Here is a 21,728-nt window from a genome sequence, read left to right as displayed (position 1 = left end):
CCTGAATCCAAAGGGAAATATTATAAGACAGAATTTTCTGTAACTCATTTCATTGGAAATTATTTTCCCATATGCAAACAAAACTTAAATGAGCTACAAAAGTTTTCCACTGACAATGTCTTTTTGTAATCTCCCTTTCACTTGTAGGTCCTCTGGCTTGTAGGTTAACAGATGTTGCTCTCAGCAATGAAAGACTATCATTCTGTATAACTATCTCCTGAAATAACAGAATTCAAAATGAAAAATTTCACACTTTGTTTTTCTTGTTATATTGGAGATTGATTCTAGGAGCACATCTACTAATGATAAAAAATTTATAGATTGATCTTTGCATGTTTTCATTTCAGTTCCAAATACTACAATAAAAGGAAAGAAAAAAAAACTTAAAAAAGAATTTGGAAGAGAGAAGTATTCTCAATGATAAAATAAAATGCTTTAGTTTTTTGCTAATTTTATAGTTTTTTTAAAAAAAAATTGACTATCAGAATAAAAACAGCCCTAATAAATGCCTAGACAACTAAATGAACTATCAGAGATCATCATTGTTGTGTGGACACAAGATGACCATTAGCAGCAGCCACATTCTCCCCTTAGCTAGCAGACTGCAGACATGTGGTTGTGCCTGGTGACAATGGGTGCTGATTGGCTGGCCTCCTTTGTTTGCTTGAAATGCATGAGTCCAAAGGCAAAAGCACAAAGAAAATAATTCCTGCTTTTGAATGAGTTCAGTTCATTTAAATCTGAGTGTGAGTTATAATATCATTCAAATCAGCTCTACCAGTAATTCATCTCTGCATTATGAATGGCTCACTTAAAAGGTATTTTCCCAAGTTAACACATGAAATTTGATAGTGAAAATGATACTTCAACTATAGATAAGTATCATGAAGTGAATGATGATTTCAGACTTGAAGACTGATGATGGATGAAAGACTGGCTGTTCTAGACCAGCACTATCCAAAGAAAAACTTGAAGCCACAAAAACAAGCTGTGTTTTTTTAACTAAATTTTGACTTTGCCTGCCTAAGGGATTACACTATTTAACTGGTGGGGTGGGGTCAAGGGAAAAGGGTGGATAAATGAAGAGAGGAGAAGAATGCAAAACTCCAATGTATATCCTGCAAAATTAAGAAGAGTGAGGGAAGGTGTGGGTAGGGCTGAACTGGTGAATGCTGAGAGGGGTGGCACTGATCAAGATCTATTCATAAACTTCTTTGTTAAATGGTAACTCCTTTGTACAACCACTTAAAAATAGTAATCCTTCCCTCCACCCCCAACACAAGCTGTATTTGAAAAGTTAACTTGACTAATATTCATATTAAAAAAGACTGGAAGAAATAGGTAAGACTGACTTTAGTAGTATATGTTTTTAGTCCAAGGTCTTTTAAAAATATTATTTTAACAGGCAATTGGTATAAAATTCATAATAACGTTTACATGTGTTTTTATGTCTTCAAAAATCAGAATGCACTTTGATACATTCAACATCCAACAATTCATTCTCAAATTTAAGTGTCGAACATGTGACTAGTGTTCCTTTATTGGACAGTGAAGAGCTGAGGGTTACTATTATAAATACCAATGAAATTTAGAGAATATCTCAATGTCCACCAGAATAAAAAAATGCCTATTTAAATTTATTTTCTTTTTCTTTCCCTCCTTTCTTTCTTCCTTCCTTCCTCCCTTCTCTCTCTTTCTCTCTCTCCCTTCCTTCTTTCCTTCCTTCCTTCCTCCTCTCACTTTCTTGCATTCTTTTTTTTCTTTTTTCTTTCTTTCTTTCTTTCCTTTTTTGTTTTTCTTTCTTTTTTCTTTCTTTCTTTCCTTTTTTCTTTCTTTCTTTCTTTTTCTGTTTTTTTTCTTTCTTTTCTTTTTTTGTTATGGCCCTGAGGCTCCAACTAGGGGCTTGGCACTGTTTCTAAGCTTTTGTGCTCAAGGCTAACTCTACCACTTGAGCCAAGGCTTCCCTTATAGCTTTAGGCTGGTTAAATAGAAATAAAAGACTGACAGCTTTTCCTGCCAGGGCAGGTTTCAAATACAATCCTCAGATCTCAGCCTCCTGAGTAACTAAGATTACAGGTGTGAGCTACCAGTGCCTGGATTAAATGCAATTTCATATTCACATCAACTTCTTAAGTCATGTTTTTATCTACAAAAATGATAGTCATAATAGTCTTTGCACAATAAAAAGGCTGCTTAGGTGACCTTTAGCTACTCAGGTGAAATTGGGAAGATTGTGGTTCAGTTCAGACAATACAGTCAGGAAGAATCCACAAGTGGGACATGTTGGTATGTGTCAGTAACCCAGCTATGCAGGAAGAATGAGCAGAGGGATCACAGTCCTAGGCCAACCACAGGCAAGAAGTGTAAGATCCTCTCTGAAAAATAACAAAAGCAGATAAAAAGGGGCAGAAGTGAGGGAGGTAGCTCAAGTGGAAGAGAGCCTGCCTAATAAATGTGAGGCCCTGAGTACCACCAAAAATATAAATGAACAACATAAATAAAAAGTTGCCTTATAGAATTTCCATATTCAAATGAAAGGGCTAATAGAGTTGTGAATCAATTCTTTTTTTTTTTTTTTGGGTCCTGTCGTGGGGCCTGAACTCTGGGTCTGGGCCCTGTTCCTCAACTCTTCAGCTCAAGGCTAGCACTCTACCACTTGAGCCACAGCGCCACTTCCGGCTTTTTTCTTTTTGCTTATGTGGTGCTGAGGAATCGAACCCAGGACCTCATGCATGCAAGGCAAGCGCTCTACCACTGAACCAACTTCCCAGCCGAGTTGTGAATCAATTTCTTATTGCCAATTTCAAAAACAATTCATATGTAGTTGTAATATTGAATTTATCCTGCACAATTATTGTTCAAATTGTTATTAGATTTGTGTGCATGTTCACTAGTTTGAGTTTTCCTGTATTTATAGAAGTTCAATCTTCTGTTCATATGTAAACTCTATTATCTATATAGTATAAACTCAAAAAAGTATACTTTATTAGACAAGGCATTTTTCACCATTTCCAAAATATAGCTACTTAGTTTGTAATTCCAACTCATACATACCATTAAGATATTTCTAATGGGATCTACCCAAAGGTAGAACTCAAGTTCGCAATGTTTTGTAAAATTCTAACCTTGGTTGGGAAAGCAATTACTACTTACCTATCACATCTTGAAGTCAAATGAGCAAAGCCTATTTTAAACTCATCTGACCTGTGGCAATTTGAATAATAATTATGACTTTTTTATAGTGTGGAGATTCATGGTTTAGGAAGATATGCTGCCTCGACCTAGTTAAGGCTAAGTGTCAAGAGTAATTCAAATCAATGAAGCCATAGACAGAAGTTTAGTTGCCAGCAAGGAGAAAATCCACACAGCCTACATGCTGGTAAGCATTGAATAGTCTTAGACTGGAGATGACAAATGACTTGCGAATAGTGACTTATTTTGCTAATTACAAAGCTATATTTTATTCATCGGGTCAGAGGGGTCTCTGGTATTGCTGTTTTGACTTACAGGCAAGAAAGTAATTAAGGAAGAAAAACCCTATTGAAATTTTAATTAAAAGCAATCATGGTGGTAGGTAGTCTGCAGTACTGGCAATATTACAGGAATTATAGGGGGTTTTATTACCATTACAGCACTTACCAACTTTTTGCTTCTATCTTTCATCTCCTGGCAAAATCATTACATGTTTTAAGGGCACAGAAACAAAATAGGTAAAGCTGCAGGCAAAGGTATAAGGATACAGTCCCTTCCTGGAAAGAGGATTTTGTGGCGAACCATTTCTCCCATAATGCATCCCACAGACCATATATCCACTAGAACAGGAGAGACAGAAAATGGAGGAAAGAGGAGAGCAAAGTTAACTAAAAGGACTGACTTCTGAAGGAGGAGGAAAAATATCAGCTTGATTAGTAGATACAACTTTCAACTCCCAGCAAACATTGGCCAAAAAGTGAATTAAAACCAGCACTATACTCTTACACTTTGTCTAGTATGGGAATTCAAATGAATATTTTTTTAGAAAAGCATTACTTTATAGATGCCTAAGGCTGCCTCTTTACACACTGTTGACATAGCTGAGATGGAAAAGCAGTCATTAAGCCACCGTAGGCAATGGCCGAAAGCCACAAAAAAGGGTTTGATACTGTTTGCTGAACACAGAGGAAAAAAAATCTGAATCAACCTGCAGAAGTGGTTGCTCTATTTTCTGTTCCATCCAGCTATGGAGAATAGAAAAGAAGGCAATAGCATCTTTTTGTTATTCAAAATAAGTAAATATTTGACCCCCCCCCCAAAAAAAAAACTTGAAATGGTTAATGCCATAGTTTCTTTGCAGGAAAAAGAACTAGAATCCCTAGAAATTGAGACCTCATTTTCCTTCAGAAATTTCCCTTCAAAATAAACATCAGTCTTTATATCCATTTGAAATAATTTTGGGAGAAATAATAAATGATGATTTTAGTACATGATTTTTAGAAGTCATTGACAGATCGTGAAAAAAGATATTATAAATTTTAAAACATATTAACTATGTATGTCTTTGCCAGTTGTCATGCTTGTTAACCAAACATGATTCACCTTATCTTAACGGTACTGACCATCTTCCATCTCTCCTTTTATTAAAGACAAAAGAATATTGGGGCACAAACATGAGGCTGAGTTACTTCGTGGGAAGGAATGCAGGATGAGGTGCACAGGGAAGGCGGGCATGCCTGATGTAGGAGCAAGCAGGTTCTTCTGCATGATAACCTTCCTCTGCTCAGAGGGAGGACAGCCAGGGGTACTGGGCTCCCCTTCTCCATGCACCTAGAGAAGCCAATGACCTACTTGCTACCCTTCCTAGTCAAGCAAGGTAAGGGAGGTTGAATACCTACTGTCTCTGAGGCAAAGATCTGAAAAGCCAGAATAGGTAAATTCAGATCCCTACCCTCTTGTATATCCTTTTCTTCTGTCGATACATAGTCCTTGGATTCATTCATAGGGTACATTTAATACATGTGTGCAATAATAATGATCAAATTAGGGTAATTAGTGTATTCATCACCTTGATAGGGAACATTCAAAATTCTCTATTCTCTACATTATGAAATAAATTGTTGATAATAGCACCCCTTGCTCCATGGCTTTTCTCTCATGGATTCTCCTTTATTCTTATAAGATAACTTGTTTATAACATATGCAAGAGTTTCTTGGGAGGAGTACTCCATTCTTTTCTTTCAAGTCAAAAGGTGCTAGAATTATGACACTTGCCCCCAATGTGACCTGACCTTCCTGTACCCTATGAACTGCATACAAATATTGGCGTCTACTCTGAAAGTATGCACATAATTTTTTTAACTTCAGTGACAAAGGAATTTTCATAAAATTACCTTGCAACATCTATACATAAATATATAATGAAAAATATTCTATAGGAATTTAGAAAAAAATCCTATAAAATTCTATATGCTATAAACTAAATAGAATAGAAAAGCCGGTATCAAAGGCATGTTAAGTATGTGTATACAACTCTAACAAATCTATCTTTAAGCTCTAAGATGCATTTTTATTATGATACATTACTTGCAAAAGATTTTCTGGATAAAAATAATATATTTCAGTGCTTCCTAACAGATATTTTATAAATCCTCTGTTTGGAGTAATTAAAGTCAAGTTTGAATACATTTTGAAGATTCTTTCCATTCCATTAAAGTGTTCCTGTCTACTAGATTTTCTTTATGAAACTTGCAATGTAAGATCTAATACTTTTTCCTTTCTATAATTTCTGGATTAAAAATTATTTGCTACCACAGATATTATTTATAAAACACTTTAAGGAAATTCTTATCCTGCTTAAGTAATTAAATAATTTGGAAGGTTCTTGTGTATTCCATTAATGCTCATGGAGAACTTTACTTCAAAAGTATGTGATCTTCCTGCTAGTCTTTTTCAATAGCTCTAGCCATCCTTCTAGGATATTATGAAAACACCAAATGGTTAAAATGGAATTTTTCTTATTTTCAAACTCACTGGGCTGAACTGCAACTCCAATCAATTATTCTCAATCGTTATAGTGTGTATGCTTATCAGTATGCACTTGGATGTTTACCCACATGCCATTTATAACATTTTAGCTAGCAAGGCTTACTTCTTAGAAGCAACTTCCACATTTTTAATGAGTGATTCTTCCAAGCAGTAATTTTAAAAGCCAAACTGAAAGCTGGCAGCTCTATTTTTGACAAATCTGTATGTACGAAAGGTAGCATTACTCCTGGCTATGGAAAGCATGCATCCATCTGCGTCAGAAACTCAGAAGCATCCCTACCGTTCTCCTTGTAGCCCATTCCCAGAATGACCTCAGGGGCTCTGTAATAACGCGTCACCACATACGGAGTCATCATGAAGCTGGTGCCCGCGGTCCTGGCCAGCCCAAAGTCGAGGATTTTCAATGTGCAATCAGACTTGACTACAATGTTACTTGGCTTTAAATCCTGACAACAGCAAAAAGGAAAAAATTCAAAGCCAGTCTCCAATGGCACTCATAGGCTTCCTCTACTCAATCAACAGGACAGTTTTGAAGATAATAACTGCTACAAAAAAATTAAAATTAGTTTCAGGTTAAAAATATCTACAGCTGGGCACAAGTGGTGCATGCATGCAATCCTAGTTACTCAGGAGGCTGAGATGGGAGGATGGAGGTTCAAAGCCAGCCCACAGAGTAAAAGCCTGTAAGACTCTTATCTCCAATTAATCAACAGAAAACCAGAAGTAGGGCTATGGCTCAAAGAGATAAAGTGTTAGCCTTCAGCATTAGGAACAGCATCCCAGGCTTGAGTTGAAGCCCCATGACCACCACCAACAACAATAACAACCACAAAAAATCTTCAGTAAAGTCTTTAAATCCAAAGGAAAACAGCATTATCATTGTTACAATTTAGGCTCATCTCACCAAAAATAATTTAGACAAAAAGGACATATCACTTATTGTCATTTCCTGGGTTTCTCCTTAGAGAATAAAATCTTTTATTTCTATTTCCTTTCTAGACCTGACAAAGAATCAGGTCATGCTGTCAGAAATCAACAGTGGGTATGAACTATCTTATTCCAGCAGAGCTGCTGCCCATCAAGTTGCTAAAAAACATGGGCTTCTTAGAAGCTGACTCTCAAGGGGCTGAAACATAATGCCACACATAGTCAATCACAGAATAGCTAGGGCATATTAGTCAACTGGGTGCTAATTCTATTGTCAAAGGAATGAGGAAGTATGTTGTGTTTGACCATGTCTTCATGCATAAAAGAAATGATCTAAAGTTCTTCAATTTCTTCTCCCACAGACTTTGACCTGTAATTCAGTGTTCTTACCCTATGAATAATTCCAGCAGAGTGGAGATGCTTGATGCCACACAGCATTTGGTATAGTAGATAAGACATTCGCTCATGGTCTAATTCCATCTGAATCACCTGACACAAGTTGGCATCCATCAGTTCCATTACTAGGTAACTAGAAGGTGAATCCACAACATTAGTTCCAGAGCACAAAATCTACGAAATCTTTTGATCATAAAGAACACCTTTCTATATAGATGTATGCTTTCTACACTTCCTAGTTCTGCCTTTGATGGAATCAAGAGTAGAAAAAACTTCCAAGCATGGTATATGTGCTAGCTTGTAGCAACTCTACCACTAGATTTTTCCTGTAGGCACCATTTATTAGTGTGTAGTTCATATCCACATACTTTCCATCATCATCTTGGGTTGTACTTTCCCTGTCTTCTCTTACCTCCTTCCTGAGTATTAGGATTATAAAAAGATAAGCCTTCAGGACAGCTACTTCCACAAAATGAACAGTGTGTTCAAACAGACACTATGCTGGGAAATCACTTCCTCTCCTCTCCTTATTGTCTTTATGTTTTGTTTTGTTTTGTTTTAATTGTAAAAATACCATACAGAGGAGTTACAATTACATGGGCAAGATAACGAGTACATTTCTTATCAAGCATTGTTGCTTCCTCTTTGTTTCCCCTTCCCATCCCTTCCCATACTCCCTCCACCTCCCCCCACCCGATCCTCCCACCCCCACCAAAGTTGTAAAGTTAATTTTTTGACATAACAACTTGTACATCTCCTTGCTGCAATGGGTCCACCTGTATCCCTATATAAACAATTTGTTTTTTCCCTTCCCCTCCACAAATTATACCAACATCAAATACAGTGAAAGCAGGGGTTATACCATGGGGGAGGGACATACAAAGGAACATAGAAATCTAGGCAGATTCTTTTTGTACAAAATCAAAAGCACCACAAAAAAAATGGGCATGAAGAATAAAGATGTTTATCATATCCCTTTAATATTCCGCCAAGTGAACAGACTCCCCTTAGAAAGCTCACCAAATCAATTAATAATAAATAAGTAACAAGCATTCCCTGATTGAGCCAAGAGCATAGAACAATGAAGCACACTGCACCATAAGGCCAGGAGGAGGCAGGAAGTGATCCCACCACAGAACTTGCTTTCCTGTCACTGATCTGGCACTAGCTCTACCTCTTTCTTCCCTGGATCTCCACAAGGGATTTTTCTTTTTGTTGTTTCCCTTTGAGCTATTCCAGTGAGACCTTCCAACATGAATTTTGTTTTGTTGTTACTTACACATCTTGGAACTCCTCCAGTGTTTTCTGGGGTGTGAAGACATTTAATAAGCTAATAATCTGGAAGAAATAGCATGGAAAAGACAAAGGAAAGAGAAAAGAGAGTTATTTTTAAAGTACAAATGCATTTATTCTAACTGACAGGTGCTTGCTAGAGCAATGGTAGAAAAAGAAATGTTAAGACGTTTTCTAGAATGCCTCACTGAGCCTAAAACCGAGTGTTCAGAAAGTACACAGATCTGTCTTCAGGTTACAAAACAAACCCCTCAAACTCTTAGGTAGAAGGAAATCAGAGACATAATTGTTATTCTGTTTTAGTGTGGGTCTGTATAGAAAGACACAGAACTGGACCTGGCATGGAGGAAAAATTAAATATTGGATCAGATTTAGCAAAATGGTATTTCTCCAACTGCAAGATTATTGTTATTATTGATACTGTTACTATAGTTTCCTTCACTTGTATCTGACATTCAAATATTGTTTACATTAATACTCCAGTGGTATGTAGGGGAGGAGGGAGGTGAATTGTGAATAATATCAATAATGGATTTAATGGAAAATGTACTTTAAAGTTACCTAAATTTAGTTCTAACCTTTATGTTTCCTGCTTTATTTATTATGTGTATTTGGTAATAAAGAAGTTTGTCTTTGAGAATACACTTTAAAAAAGCCTTTACAACAGTTCCACATAAATTGTATACATAAATAACTCAAACTGTTCTTCCATTTAAATATTATATATTGATGAGCCAGTAGACAATGAAAATAAAAAGACATAAAGCCAGTAACCTGTGGCTCATGGCTGTAATCATAGCTACTCAGGAGGTAATATGTTGTTTGATATTGTTTGGTGTTGTGTGAGATTCTTATCTCCAACTAACCACAAAAGAATGGAAGTAGAGGTGTAACTCCACCCTTAAGCAAAACAAAAAAAAAATCTAAGGGACAACACCCAGACCTGAGTTCAAGCCCCAGAATTGACATTAAAAGCAATCTACTTATAACATGTCTATAGAGGGCTGGGAAGGTGGCTCAGTGGTAGAGCGCTTGCCTGGCATGCATGAGGCCCTGGGTTCAATTCCTCAGCACCACATAAGCAGAAAAAAAAAGCCGGAAGTGGCACTGTGGCTCAAGTGGTAGAGCGCTAGCCTTGAGCTGAAGAGCTGAGGGACAGCGCCCAGGCCCAGAGTTCAGGCCCACGACTGGACCCAAAACATGTCTATAGAAATCTAGTTTGCAAAAGTTGGCAAAGTACAAGTTAAAAATCTAAACAGCTTCATTGTGTGAAGCAGTGAATCTTAGTAGAGTTCATAAGTGGCACTTGAACACCTGAAGTGACTAAAAGCAGAGTAACTGTTTTCTGGGGAAAGATGATTTTACATTTGTTCAGAAATTACTGAGAAATATGTGCAATACTACTCAATAGTTTCTAGTATACCCAAAACATTTCATCTTTTAAATCAATTTTCCAATTTGGACTTTATCAACAAAAGGAAAAAAAGCAATAGTCCTTTGCTACTTAATTACTTTGTAATTGAAGTGCCTGTGGTTCTGTACATTTAACTGAGGTGAGTATTCAATACTATGTGGTGTATCTTCTATTTCAGGATTCACAGTGGATCTGGTTCTGCATTACCGGATCAATCTCATGAAATTAATTCAATTTACACAATTTTCATATTTGTTTAGATTAAAAATGGGCTATAAAACCAGGACTGGTGGCTCATGCCTGAAATCCTCGCTACTCAGGAGGCTAAGATTTGAGGCTCATGGTTTGAAGCCAGCTCAGACAGGAAAGCCTGTGAGACTCTTATCTCCAAGAAACTACTCAGGAAAAGCCAGAAGTGGCACTCTGGCTCAAGTGGTAGAGCACTAGCCTTGAACAAATGGACCTCAGTGAAAGTGCCCAGATTCTGAGTTCAAGCCCCAAGACTAATGAATAAAAAAAAAGCACAAGGCACATATACTATCACCTGGTAAATAATCTAGGTAACTTAAACCTGTCAAGCATTATAATTCCAAATAAATCAAGCTTTATGCTTTAAAAGATAATATACCAAAATCTATTCCTGATTTCAAATATTTACCTTCTTTTATTCCCTTTTAAGATTATCTACTCTGTTCCTTCTTTGCTCCCTTATAGATTTTAATTCCTACTAATATCCAATTTAAAGGCTTGTCTTTGGATATTATCACTATTTTATCATTAAGTTCAGTAGTTTCCAGCAGGAATTCCTTCACAAACTGATATGATTCAGTGTTAATCACCCCCCACCCTCACACCCATTACTACTTCCTGGAATTTTCTGTGTCTAAAAGGATTTTTGTATCTATTATTATATACTTAATGGGACTGCTTTATCGTTTTTTCTTAACTTTGAACTTCAGTAACAAAGATTGGCATACTAACGGTCCTTTCCTTAGTTTTACAAGTATTTATATAGAATTTATATTTGACTAGAAGTAAACTTACTCTGTTAACATTTTTATTTTTGTGTATTTCCATTTCCACTTCATTTTGATAAATATTTTTTGTATGATCAGATGCACATAGGCAGTGTGCCTTTGTAGGCTTGGCACTATCTACTCAGGAGGCGAGATCTAGAGGATCTCAGTTGGAAGCCAATCCAAGTGAAATCTATGAGACTCTAGCATCCTTTAACCAGCAAAAGCCCAGGCTGGAGGTACAACATAAATGGTTGAGCTTCAGCCTAGTAAGCAAAGCCAAGCAAGCATAAAACCTTAAGTTCAAACCCTGATATTAGCAAAATAAAATTATGTGTACACACACACACAGAGAGAGAGAGAGAGAGAGAGAGAGAGAGAGAGAGAGAGAGAGAGAGAGAGAGAGAGAGAGAGAGAGAGAGAGAAGAGAGAGAGAGAGAGAGAAGGTAGAAGGTGGTATTCTATTATAAAAATTATTACTTCCATTAGGAATTATTTGGAAAGGGGTATCATTTATTATTCTCATTATTTCAGTAAAGAAAATGGAATGTGTTTTTTCTGCTCTAGTCCTGTAGCCAATCTGGTTTCTGCTTTTATTTAACATACTAAGAGAACAGGTTGATACAGTGACTCTTCTTAGGAACTGTGTATCTCTATCCTTTCTACAATCTTTTCTAGGAGCCCTTCATGACCATATCAGGGTTGAGTACAGATTTGATAAAGTTCCCTTTGTAGTGAGGGTTTTCTAGGTCCATCTATTGAAAAGAATAGCCACATCTCACCCCCATATCGACTGGTAGTTTTCAAAAAGTTTATCTTTGCTTATCAGCCTTTCACATTCTACACATTTGACTATTATTTTATTGCCTTTCTGGCCAGGAAAAGTAGAGCTCTGAATAGGGGCAGAATAGGGGAGGATACAGGATGTTTCCATGCCTTTTCTTAGTTTTCTTCCTGCTATGACCCTAGCAGCAAAAGCATCTTGACTTGTACAGGGCACATTTCATTCATTCAACAAACATACATTGAAAGGCTGAATTGGAGTAGAAAAATAGAGGAAAAGAGACTCTGAGCTTGAATCTGTGGTTTTGTATTTTGTGTATTTTTCAGCTGATCTCTCATACCATTTATTTGCTTCTTTCTTGGTGCCACTGGAAACATTCATTTGTCTGAGAAGATCTCTTGTTTATGAAACTATACCATTTCACATATTTGGTATTTCATATTTCAATTTCAGCTTAAAGGAATTTGTAGGGAGTTACAATAACTGAATTGTACTTATAATACTTTATAATTTTTATTATACATTTGTGTGACAAAATGCTCAATAAACTTGTTACAATTTAGTTATGAAAAGTATTACAAGGGAATTATCTCCCATATCTCTTTACTAAGAAAAAATGAAGCACAAGGAGAGTTCTAGAGAATTTGCGTGAGATTAAAGAATACAAAGACCTGTCATCTAGCCATGAGTGCCCTGGGGAACATGCTCCCAGTGGTCCCATTCTGAAGTGTTTTATAAACATATACTTGCCTTATTCCCAACCCTGGAGCCACAAAGATGCCTGACATACAGTGTGGACCTTAAACAGTTAGAAGCCAAGCCACTGGCAGATGATAGCCGACACACAAAAGGTGATAACATGACAAAGAAAACATCTTCATCTACCAATTATTCATTTTCAAATAACATCTTTATCTACTAATTATTCATTTTCAAATAAACAGTATATCATTCTATAGGACTTTAGGGTTTTTTTTGTTTTTGCTTTTGTTTGTGGTTTGATAAAACAATGTGGTTTTGTTTGTGGGTTAATGTGAGTAAGACAATCAAATAAGATTAATTTGATAATAGGGACATATCTATCAAATTCATCTCCATGCCACATGGCTTTTAAAGGATTTCTAAGCAGGAAGCTACCATGAGGACAATGAAATCAAATAGAGCATATGGGCAAGATAAGCAAGAAGCAGAAATTGCAAAGAAAAACAGTACAAGTTGGCACTATTTTTCTTCTCCCAGTCTCACAACCTCCCACTGCCAACGGTTTAAAAATAATATGGAAGCTCACGTTTTTGTGGTTCACACACGTCATGAGGACCAGCTCCCGGTAAGCTCTCTTGGCATGAGTTTGGTTCTGAAAAGGTCTGCTGAGCTTCTTAATGGCCACATTTCTGTCAAGGACAGCATCATACGCAGCACTGCAGAAATTCAAGAACAACCCAGAATTAAGAACGAACGAGACTCGGAACCTGATCAGCCTAGCTAAGAGTATTGATTGGAAAAAAATAATAATATTTTGGAATCCTCTTCAAGTATCATCTTTTCAGATCACATGTCAACCAGGCAGCAAATTATCAGTGAAAAGAAGGAGGGAAAGGAAGAAGCCAAGGGGGAGGAAGAAGAGGGAAAGAGAAAGAAAGGAAGAGAAAGAGAAAGAAGGGAAGCAACAATACAACACAAACTAAAGGTGGAAAGTGAGGAAGAAGAGGACAAGGATGATGGAGGAGTGAAACATCATGCTACAGCAGATGAGTTCTGTCAGTGAGTATAGGTAAGAAGAAAAGAAAGAGCTCCAATTCCCCATGGGCCATTCAACTATGACAAGTCATTTCATCTCTCTGGGCTGGAATTTCTTATTGATTAACATATAATATTGAAGAATTCTCAAGATATAACATGTCCTAGCTTCTTTAGTTATTTTAAATGAGTATTATACTTTCCTCAGTCATAGAAACTACTTTTTAAAATAATTTGTATTGTAAAGGTGATGTACAGTGGAATTACAGTTACATAAATCAGGTATTGAATACATTTCTTTTTGAACAGTGTCACCTCTTCCCTCATTTTCTCCCAGTTTTTTCCCTCCTGACTCACTTTCCCACAAGTTGTATAGTTCTAGTGAGTATCTAGTGAGTATCACTGCTGAATTAGTTAACCCTTTGTCCTACCATTTCTATGCTTCCCTGTCCCCTCTCCAAATCATACAAGCTTAAAATGTACAGAAGTCATAAACAATGACAAAAGGAGAAAAAAGACCCACAAAAAATAAAATAAAAAAAACTCTGATTTCCATTTCTTGGAGTTGATTTCAACAAGTATCACTTAGAAACTGGCTTTTAAGGTGTTAATTGCCATGAAACACAGATTGAGCCAGGTACAGTGGTACATGCCTGTAATCCCCACCTACTCAGGATGTAGAAGAAAGAGATCATGAGTTTGAAGCCAGGAAAGTTAGCTAGACAGAATTTCATAAATTATTAAACAATAATTAATAATAAATAAATAAAATGATTTGATGTAGCTCAGTGGTAGAATACTTGCCTGGCATACAAGGAAGCCTTGGGTTCAATCCCAAGTACATTTTTAAAAAATGAAAAGAACATGCTGACTGATGAGCTAAGCATGCTCATTACTAGTAACAAGTCTCAAAATAAGGATCAGAAGAGATTTCAGAACCATCAATCAGACTGCATTTAACACCAACATTTGAAGTTTTCCAGCCATCTGAGAATAAAACCTTACCATGAAATCTAAATATATGCTACTGTTTTTAATCATATGTAATATATGGGTCTAAAAGAAAAAATGAAAGAGGCTCTTCGTGCTATTCCGATGAATAATGTACTCATTAAATGTTAACTTCCCTCCCTGCAAATTTGGTTGGCAGAAAAAAAATAAAACCAGAACCCCCTGCAACTGATCTATTGAGTTTACAGTGGCATGAATCTTGGTACTGAACTAAAAACAGTTTAAGTTGGATAAAGTTTTAGAATTCCATGCTCCCATTCATTCTTTACTTCTCTCTAAAATATCTCCACCAAAAGTGTGGCCTGTTTCTGCTGTGTGCTTCCAAGACCACAGAATTAATGAGTACTGAGGCAGCACATTGTGTTACTGGACAGCTTTGAGAGCAGAGATGTCTGTCACTTGAACAAGCAATGTTGTCTCCCCATGCTTTCCACTGATTACTCCTAATCCTCGCCCTCCAGGGCACCTCAAAATGAAGCATTTCCTGCTCATTACAACAGACCGTAATATTTTAAATCCATTAAAAAGTTCCTGCTCTTGGGTTAACACTAAATTCCTCTAAGCTTTATTTTTCCCCCAAGTCTCTCCTTTCTTAATCTAAATATCGCCCATTACCATTTGTCAAGTCCCATTCCCATCTGCTTAGGTTCCTCTGAACAGTCACCAATCTGTCAATGTCTCTACAAATGTGGACCCTGCCCTAAATAAAACATTGAGGCTTATAGCAGGACTATCAACTCCTTCAGCCTTTCATCTGCTCATGCACTCAACCATCCTACCTGACATTGTTAATGCAACTAAATCTGTCCTGTCCTGCTCTCTCTTATGATGATATCACATGCTAGCACCCCACAGTGAGCTGGTAGTTATAAATGCTGTCTTCTGAAAAATTTGTGCTTTGGAATATGTCTAGGACAAGCAGAAAAGCTCAAAAGCTATGTACATATGACCATATAAGATGATGCTAAGCTAAATGAACCCCAAGATAGAGACACAAGTGGTTTTATCTTTCTTGCTGTTGTTTTTAATGTATTTATAATGTACCATGTGATTTTTTTTGTTTCTTTTGTATGTTCTTCCCCCATGGAATAATCCCTGTTTCCACTGTATTTGATTCTGGTGCCCTGAATCTTGTATATACATTTTTCTAATTTGGGGAGGGAAAGGGAAATAAGAAAATGCTGAAATAAGGATACAGGTTAACCCATCGTAACACTGAGACTATATTGAAAGACACTATATTGGAGACACTAAGTTGGAGAAGTGGGAAGGGAAGGGATGATAGGGGAAAAACGAAGGAGGAGGTAACAAGGCTCGATAGGATATGTACTCATTACCTTACTCATGTAACTGTACCCCCTCTGTACTGTATTTTTACAATAAAAATACGTACAATAAAATTCCAATAGAATACCTCAGTTCTTGTGTTTGTTCTTACTATCCTACCAATGGCAGGTAAAGGAAAGAGCCAAATGTATTTTATAGGCAATGCACAAAGTGAACTTGGAAATACAGAAATTAAACGTATTCCTCGAATTAAGTAATTATGTTAGCAAAAAATGAATCAGCCAGTCTCTTTAAAGAGAAAGACTAAATCTTAAGCAAAAAAGACTAAGCTAAAATTACTAATATACATACATTTTTTTAAAAAAATGGCAGTCCACCATAAAAGCAAATAGAGTCAGAGGAACAAATTATGGCAGTGCTGGCCAAATAGAAAGTGTCCTCCAGGGTGGTGCAGGGATCCAGTAAGCCAAACATCCTAGCAGCAGCTGTAGCCATTTAACAGCACTCTGATCCAGGTCTGGGAGCTGAATCTGACCTCTGCAGTCAACCCTGCAGTGCACCAGGCTGTCTTGAGAACATGGCATGGAAAAGTCCTCCTATACTGGTTAGCCACTATACTGCTCATCGTTTAACAATTTCCCATCTGGTTTGTACTTGAGACATTAATGACACTGATCCAATCTGGTTTAAAAGTCTGACCACTGACATGGTGAGTGCTGCAAGACAACTGATCTAGCCCTGAGCTTATGGGGAATAACTGAGAAAATGCCACCATTTGGGGTTTCTTGATAGACAGCACATGGGGTATCTTCTCCCTGAAAAGGTGTGGCATTTTCCTTCCTTGGGCAGTTTTAGGTATGAGTCTCAGCTCTGCTGCCTATTAGATGTGTAGCTACAGGCAACACATCTACACTTTGTGGCATCTCTTCCCTCATATTTAAAATGGAGATAATAGCAACTGGACAAGATTGCTGTAAAGAGTGATGTATCCATACAGCCTCAGCTAGAGAATGCTCAGTAAATAATGGCTAATGCGATTCTCAAAGTCCTTTCCTTGTTTATTATGTAATGCAAGACAAGATAAAGTATAAATTCTTACAGTTTATGCAACAGCTACACACATATCTACTAATTAGTGGTTTCTAGAAGTTTCCACTAATTACAGTTTTTCTACTAATCATTTGTCGGATGCACTATCTTTTGTTTCCCCCTGCTCCTGGAGCTTGAACTCAGGGACTGGGCTCTGTCCCTGAACCTCTTTGTGCTTAAGACTAGCACTTGAAATACTTGAAACACCACAGGTTTTTCTAAGTAGTTTATTGGAAATAAAGAGTCTCACAGACTTTCTTGCCTGGGCTGGCTTTAAACTGCAATCCTCAGATCTCAGCCTCCTAAGTAGCTAGAATTACAGGCACCAGCTCCAGGCTGGATCCACTATCTTGATCCTATTGCCAAAGTTTATCTCATTGAATCAAAAGAGATTTAGGGGAGGGAACTTTGTCCAAACCTACTTTACCATATATTTCTCTAATCTACTTTTTAAAAAGCAGGGATTTTTATCCTTTGTTTTAATGCAAACTTATTTCCAGTGATTACTGAAGAAGCTTCTAAGCAGTTCACAGGGTATCTGCTCTAACTAATGTTAAATCTAATACATGGGTCAAAACATCTTTCTTTCCTCTAAAAAAATGAGAACTGTGCAGGTCAATAACTGAATGGATTGTAGCAGGTTAGTTCTTTGAACATTTGGCACCTTGAATGGAACCGGAAGTTGTATTAAAAAGAACTCAAGAGTTAAAGGGGAATCCCTGATACTATTCTTGGGGGGGAGGAGGGGTCCGGTCCTGGGGCCTGAATTCTGGGCCTGGGCGCTGACCCTCGGCTCTTCAGCTCAAGGCTAGCACTCTACCACTTGAGCCACAGAGCCACTTCTGGCTTTTTTCGTTTTGCTTATGTGGTGCTGAGGAATGGAACCCAGGGCCTCAGGCATGCAAGGCAAGTTCTCTACCACTGAGCCACCTTCCCAGCCCTCCCTGATTCTTTTGCAGCAGGCATTCTGGATTCCAATACAAGCTTACAGATGCCCCATGAGAAGTTGGGAAGGCAGAGGTACAGGTAGTGGCCACCTTCTGATATATTGTGGATGGCAAGCTGAGTCTAGTGGAGATATGAGATTTTCTTCTGAAGCAGTAGTTTCTGTCATTATCCAGATTCCAGGCTAAGGGAGGAGCTGAACCAGAGGCATCAGTGGACTCCAGGCTCCAGTCCACAGAACAGACTCCAGTGTCAGGGAATGACAACAGCAGTGGCTACAGGTGCACAGTTTCTCTAACATCAGCTCTGATTATGTTCTGGCAACCCAGAGGTCCCAAGCACACGTTCAGAGAAGGAAACAGCCCTGGTGATTCAACCTGCCAGTGTCTGGGTTCTTTCCAGGAAGCCTAAACTAAAGCCATTTCCTACATTTCCGATGATCTCATAGACACGGATTCACTGTATTAAAGCTCTGCCTGTTGAACAGGTTTCTGTTTCCAGCCATCTATTGTAATTCCTCAGTGATTACTGGCAACAATCTGGCAATATATCTGCAAAGTGGCAATACTGGTGCTGTCCAGACATGGGTGGATGCCTGAAAATTTTCTTAACTCTATAACCGTGCTTACTTTTAAATCTTAGTCCACAGATTTTTGTTTATTTCCTTCAGTAGTTTTTTTCCTTCTATTGTCATGTAGATTAAAATAGAAACCATTCTTTTAAGCTTGCTAGAAAATTTGCTGGATACTTGCCATCAATTTGGTGACTTAGAATACAAGTCACTTCCTCTACCGCCATGGTCATTCTTCAAAGAAAGATATGACATCTGTCCTTCTGTTCCAGTCATTTTTCTAGCTGTGGTATGCTATAAAGTTATGTTTATGTCCTATATTCACTCATATAAACACTCATATAAACATGTGTACATATACATCCTGCTAGCAAGTCTTATTCTTTAATTTTTCAGGTCTCCTGGGAACCTTAGAGCAACCACAGACAACCTCTTACACAAGCATTTATGTGATCATGTGCTTTTCCCCCCTCCCTTTCCTATTTAAAATAGTTTTAATCATACATACTATAGTTTAAAAAATTCCTATGCATCATGAGAAGAACATTATCACTTGAGCAATAATAATAATAACATGGTGGCTTATACCTGTCATCTCAGCTATGTGGGAAATGAATATCATGAAGATTGTGCTTTGAGACTAACCTGAGCAAAATGTTAGCAAGATCCTGTCTCAATCAACAGGACACAAGTTGTGATTTATGCCTGTGATCCCAGTTGTGCAGAGGGCATAGAGAGGCAGGAAGATTAGGTCTGAATTCAGCCCAGGCAAAAAATTTAAAACTCTAACTGAAAAACTAACTAAAAAAAAAACAAAGAAAGTAGGGAATATAACTCAAATGTTAGCACATCTGCCTAGAAAGTGCAAGGTCCTTGATCTCACACACACACACACACAGTGTTTGTGTACTTCTTATTTGGCAAGCCAAGTTCTCTCTCTCTCTCTCTCTCTCTCTCTCTCTCTCTCTCTCTCTCTCTCTCTCTCTCTCTCTCTCTCTCTCTCTCTCTCTCTGTTTTTTGGGGTTTTTGTGTGTGTGTGTGTGTTTCTTACCAGTCCTGGGGCTCAAACTCAGGGCCTGGGCACTGTCCCTGAGCCTCATTTGCTCAAGGCTAGCACTCTACCACTTAAGCCACAGTGCCACTTCCAGCTTTTTCTGTTTATGTGGTACTGAGGAATCGAACCCAGAGCTTCATGCATGCTAGGCAAGCACTCTACCACTAGGCCCCCAAATTCTCTCTTGAAAGTACCCATCACATTTCTAGTCCATGGACGAAGATTCATATAATAGCCATTACCTCAAAGTTTCAAAGCTATAGTTACAAACAAAATTTGTAATTAGAAGCTCATATTTGACTAAATTAAATTGATTAAATGATGACTTTTCAAAGAGAGGACAGGTTTAAATTTTAACTTAATAAATAGGTTTTAAAAGATTTTAATAGGCTAGATTGGGTGGGGGGCGGGGGGAGGCTGGGAAGGGATGTAAAGGGTAAACAAAGGAGGAGGCTGCAATGCTTGATAAGAAATGTACTCATTATCTTGCCCATGTAATTGTAACACCTCTGTACAGTATGTTCACAAAAAATAAAAATTAAAAATAAAAAAAAAGATTTTAATAGGCTAAACCTTTGAAAAAAATTCTTAGTTTGAGGATGCATTTATGTTATGTTCTGTACAAGTTTGATAGCGTTCCTATCTTCAGGGTATTTTTACTCTGTACAGGTCTGGAACATAATTAAAAAGATCGATCATTTCCCAGCATTTCAACTCAGCATATGATTCAGAGCAGCCTACTTATTTGACAAGTTCTGTCCTATAAAATTACTTCTTAAAGAAATTGTGAATAGAAGAAAAACATCAGTATCACAAGAAAGACTGAATTGCTTTTATGTTGAAATACAAAAATAAGGTTAAGGATATTTTCAGTGTAATAGAATTTGTTCTTTCCAGGTACCTAAACCCCTGTAGAGAGTATTTTTCAAACAAAATGCCTTGACATATACTGCATGTATCAATTATTTCAATTTACTAGATAGCACATATAAATTTGATGGTCCAAAAAATTCACAAAAACATCAAAGATAATAAAAGCACATTGAAAAACAATGACTGTGAAACCACATTCAAGCAGAGAAAGCTAATAATGTTCAGTTCATTAAAGCATGTGAGATTATAACAAGAACAAATTATTATTCTCATGCCATTTTTAATATCTAGGTAGTCAATATAAATAAATGAACATTTTGTTTATACTTTTATTTCATATTTTTGTCTCACATTTTAATAAGTCTATTTTATTTATTTTATTTTATTTTATTGGCTGTGGGGACTGAACTCTGGGTCTGGGCACTGTCCCTCAGCTCTTCAGCTCAAGGCTAGTGCTCTACCACATGAGCCACTGTGCCACTTCCAGCTTTTTCTGCGTATGTGGTGCTGAAGAATCGAACCCAGGGTCACATGCATGAAAGGCAAGCACTCTACCACTGAGCCACCTTCCCAGCCCAATAAGTCTATTTTAAATACATTTCAATAGCACTATTTTTCATCCATAATAGAAATTATTTTTCTCTTTTACTGTGGAAATTTTCCAAGCTCAAAGCCACTGCTCATGGTCACCATGCTTTAACTGAAGAAGTTTTCAAACTGTCCAAGGGGCAAACCAACGAACTACCTTCCAGTGTGACTGTCTCATTACCACCTTCAACCATTTTTTAGTAATAGAGTTCAAATGATTTATGTTTGTTTCATGTTAACAAGATTCCTCACTGGAATAGCAGCCCAAGTGGGCATCAGTGCCTGGATGATGTCAGAATCATTTGAGGAGACAAGCTTATTGAGTGCATTCATTATTTGTGTTAGTCTTAATGGTAAGACCAGCTCTCAAAGGAGTTGATAGGGAGAAAGTGCTGTGTCCAAGATTAAGCATATTTTGAGATAATTACTATACATCTAGGATAATCTTGTCAGATGAGAAGAAAAGCTCAAAAGCTATGTACATATGACCATATAAGATATGAATACAAGAGGTTTTGTCATCATTGTTTTTAATTTAGTATGTGATTTTTTTTTGTTTCTTTGGTATGTTCCTCCCCCTAAGGTATATTCCCCGTTGTCATTGTATTTGATTTTGATACGCTGCACCTTGTATATACGTATATCTAATTAGGGGAGAGAAGGGGAATAACAAAATGCTGAAACAAGGACACAGGATGACCCACTGCAGCAATGATACTCAC

General features: G+C 37.3%; 1 protein-coding gene across 4 annotated transcripts in view; it reads right to left on the bottom strand.

The window, feature by feature from the left end:
• Mapk10 (mitogen-activated protein kinase 10) overlaps nucleotides 1-21,728 on the bottom strand; it is a 318,234-nt gene that overhangs the window by 73,121 nt on the left and 223,385 nt on the right. For all 4 annotated transcript variants that reach the window (XM_070012343.1, XM_070012339.1, XM_070012342.1 and 1 more), the window contains 5 exons: nucleotides 13,140-13,269; nucleotides 8,624-8,682; nucleotides 7,339-7,477; nucleotides 6,302-6,467; nucleotides 3,741-3,812 (listed from right to left, as the gene is read on the bottom strand). In XM_070012343.1, coding sequence (XP_069868444.1) covers nucleotides 3,741-3,812; nucleotides 6,302-6,467; nucleotides 7,339-7,477; nucleotides 8,624-8,682; nucleotides 13,140-13,269 — 566 coding nt within the window. The remainder of the gene's footprint in view (nucleotides 1-3,740; nucleotides 3,813-6,301; nucleotides 6,468-7,338; nucleotides 7,478-8,623; nucleotides 8,683-13,139; nucleotides 13,270-21,728) is intronic.

This window comes from Dipodomys merriami, unplaced genomic scaffold, assembly GCF_024711535.1.
Source record: "Dipodomys merriami isolate MVZ:Mamm:240054 unplaced genomic scaffold, mDipMer1.0.p SCAF_9, whole genome shotgun sequence".
Taxonomy (NCBI): domain Eukaryota; kingdom Metazoa; phylum Chordata; class Mammalia; order Rodentia; family Heteromyidae; genus Dipodomys; species Dipodomys merriami.
Note: the sequence above shows the minus strand (reverse complement) of the source record. Positions and strands in the feature narration are given on the sequence as shown.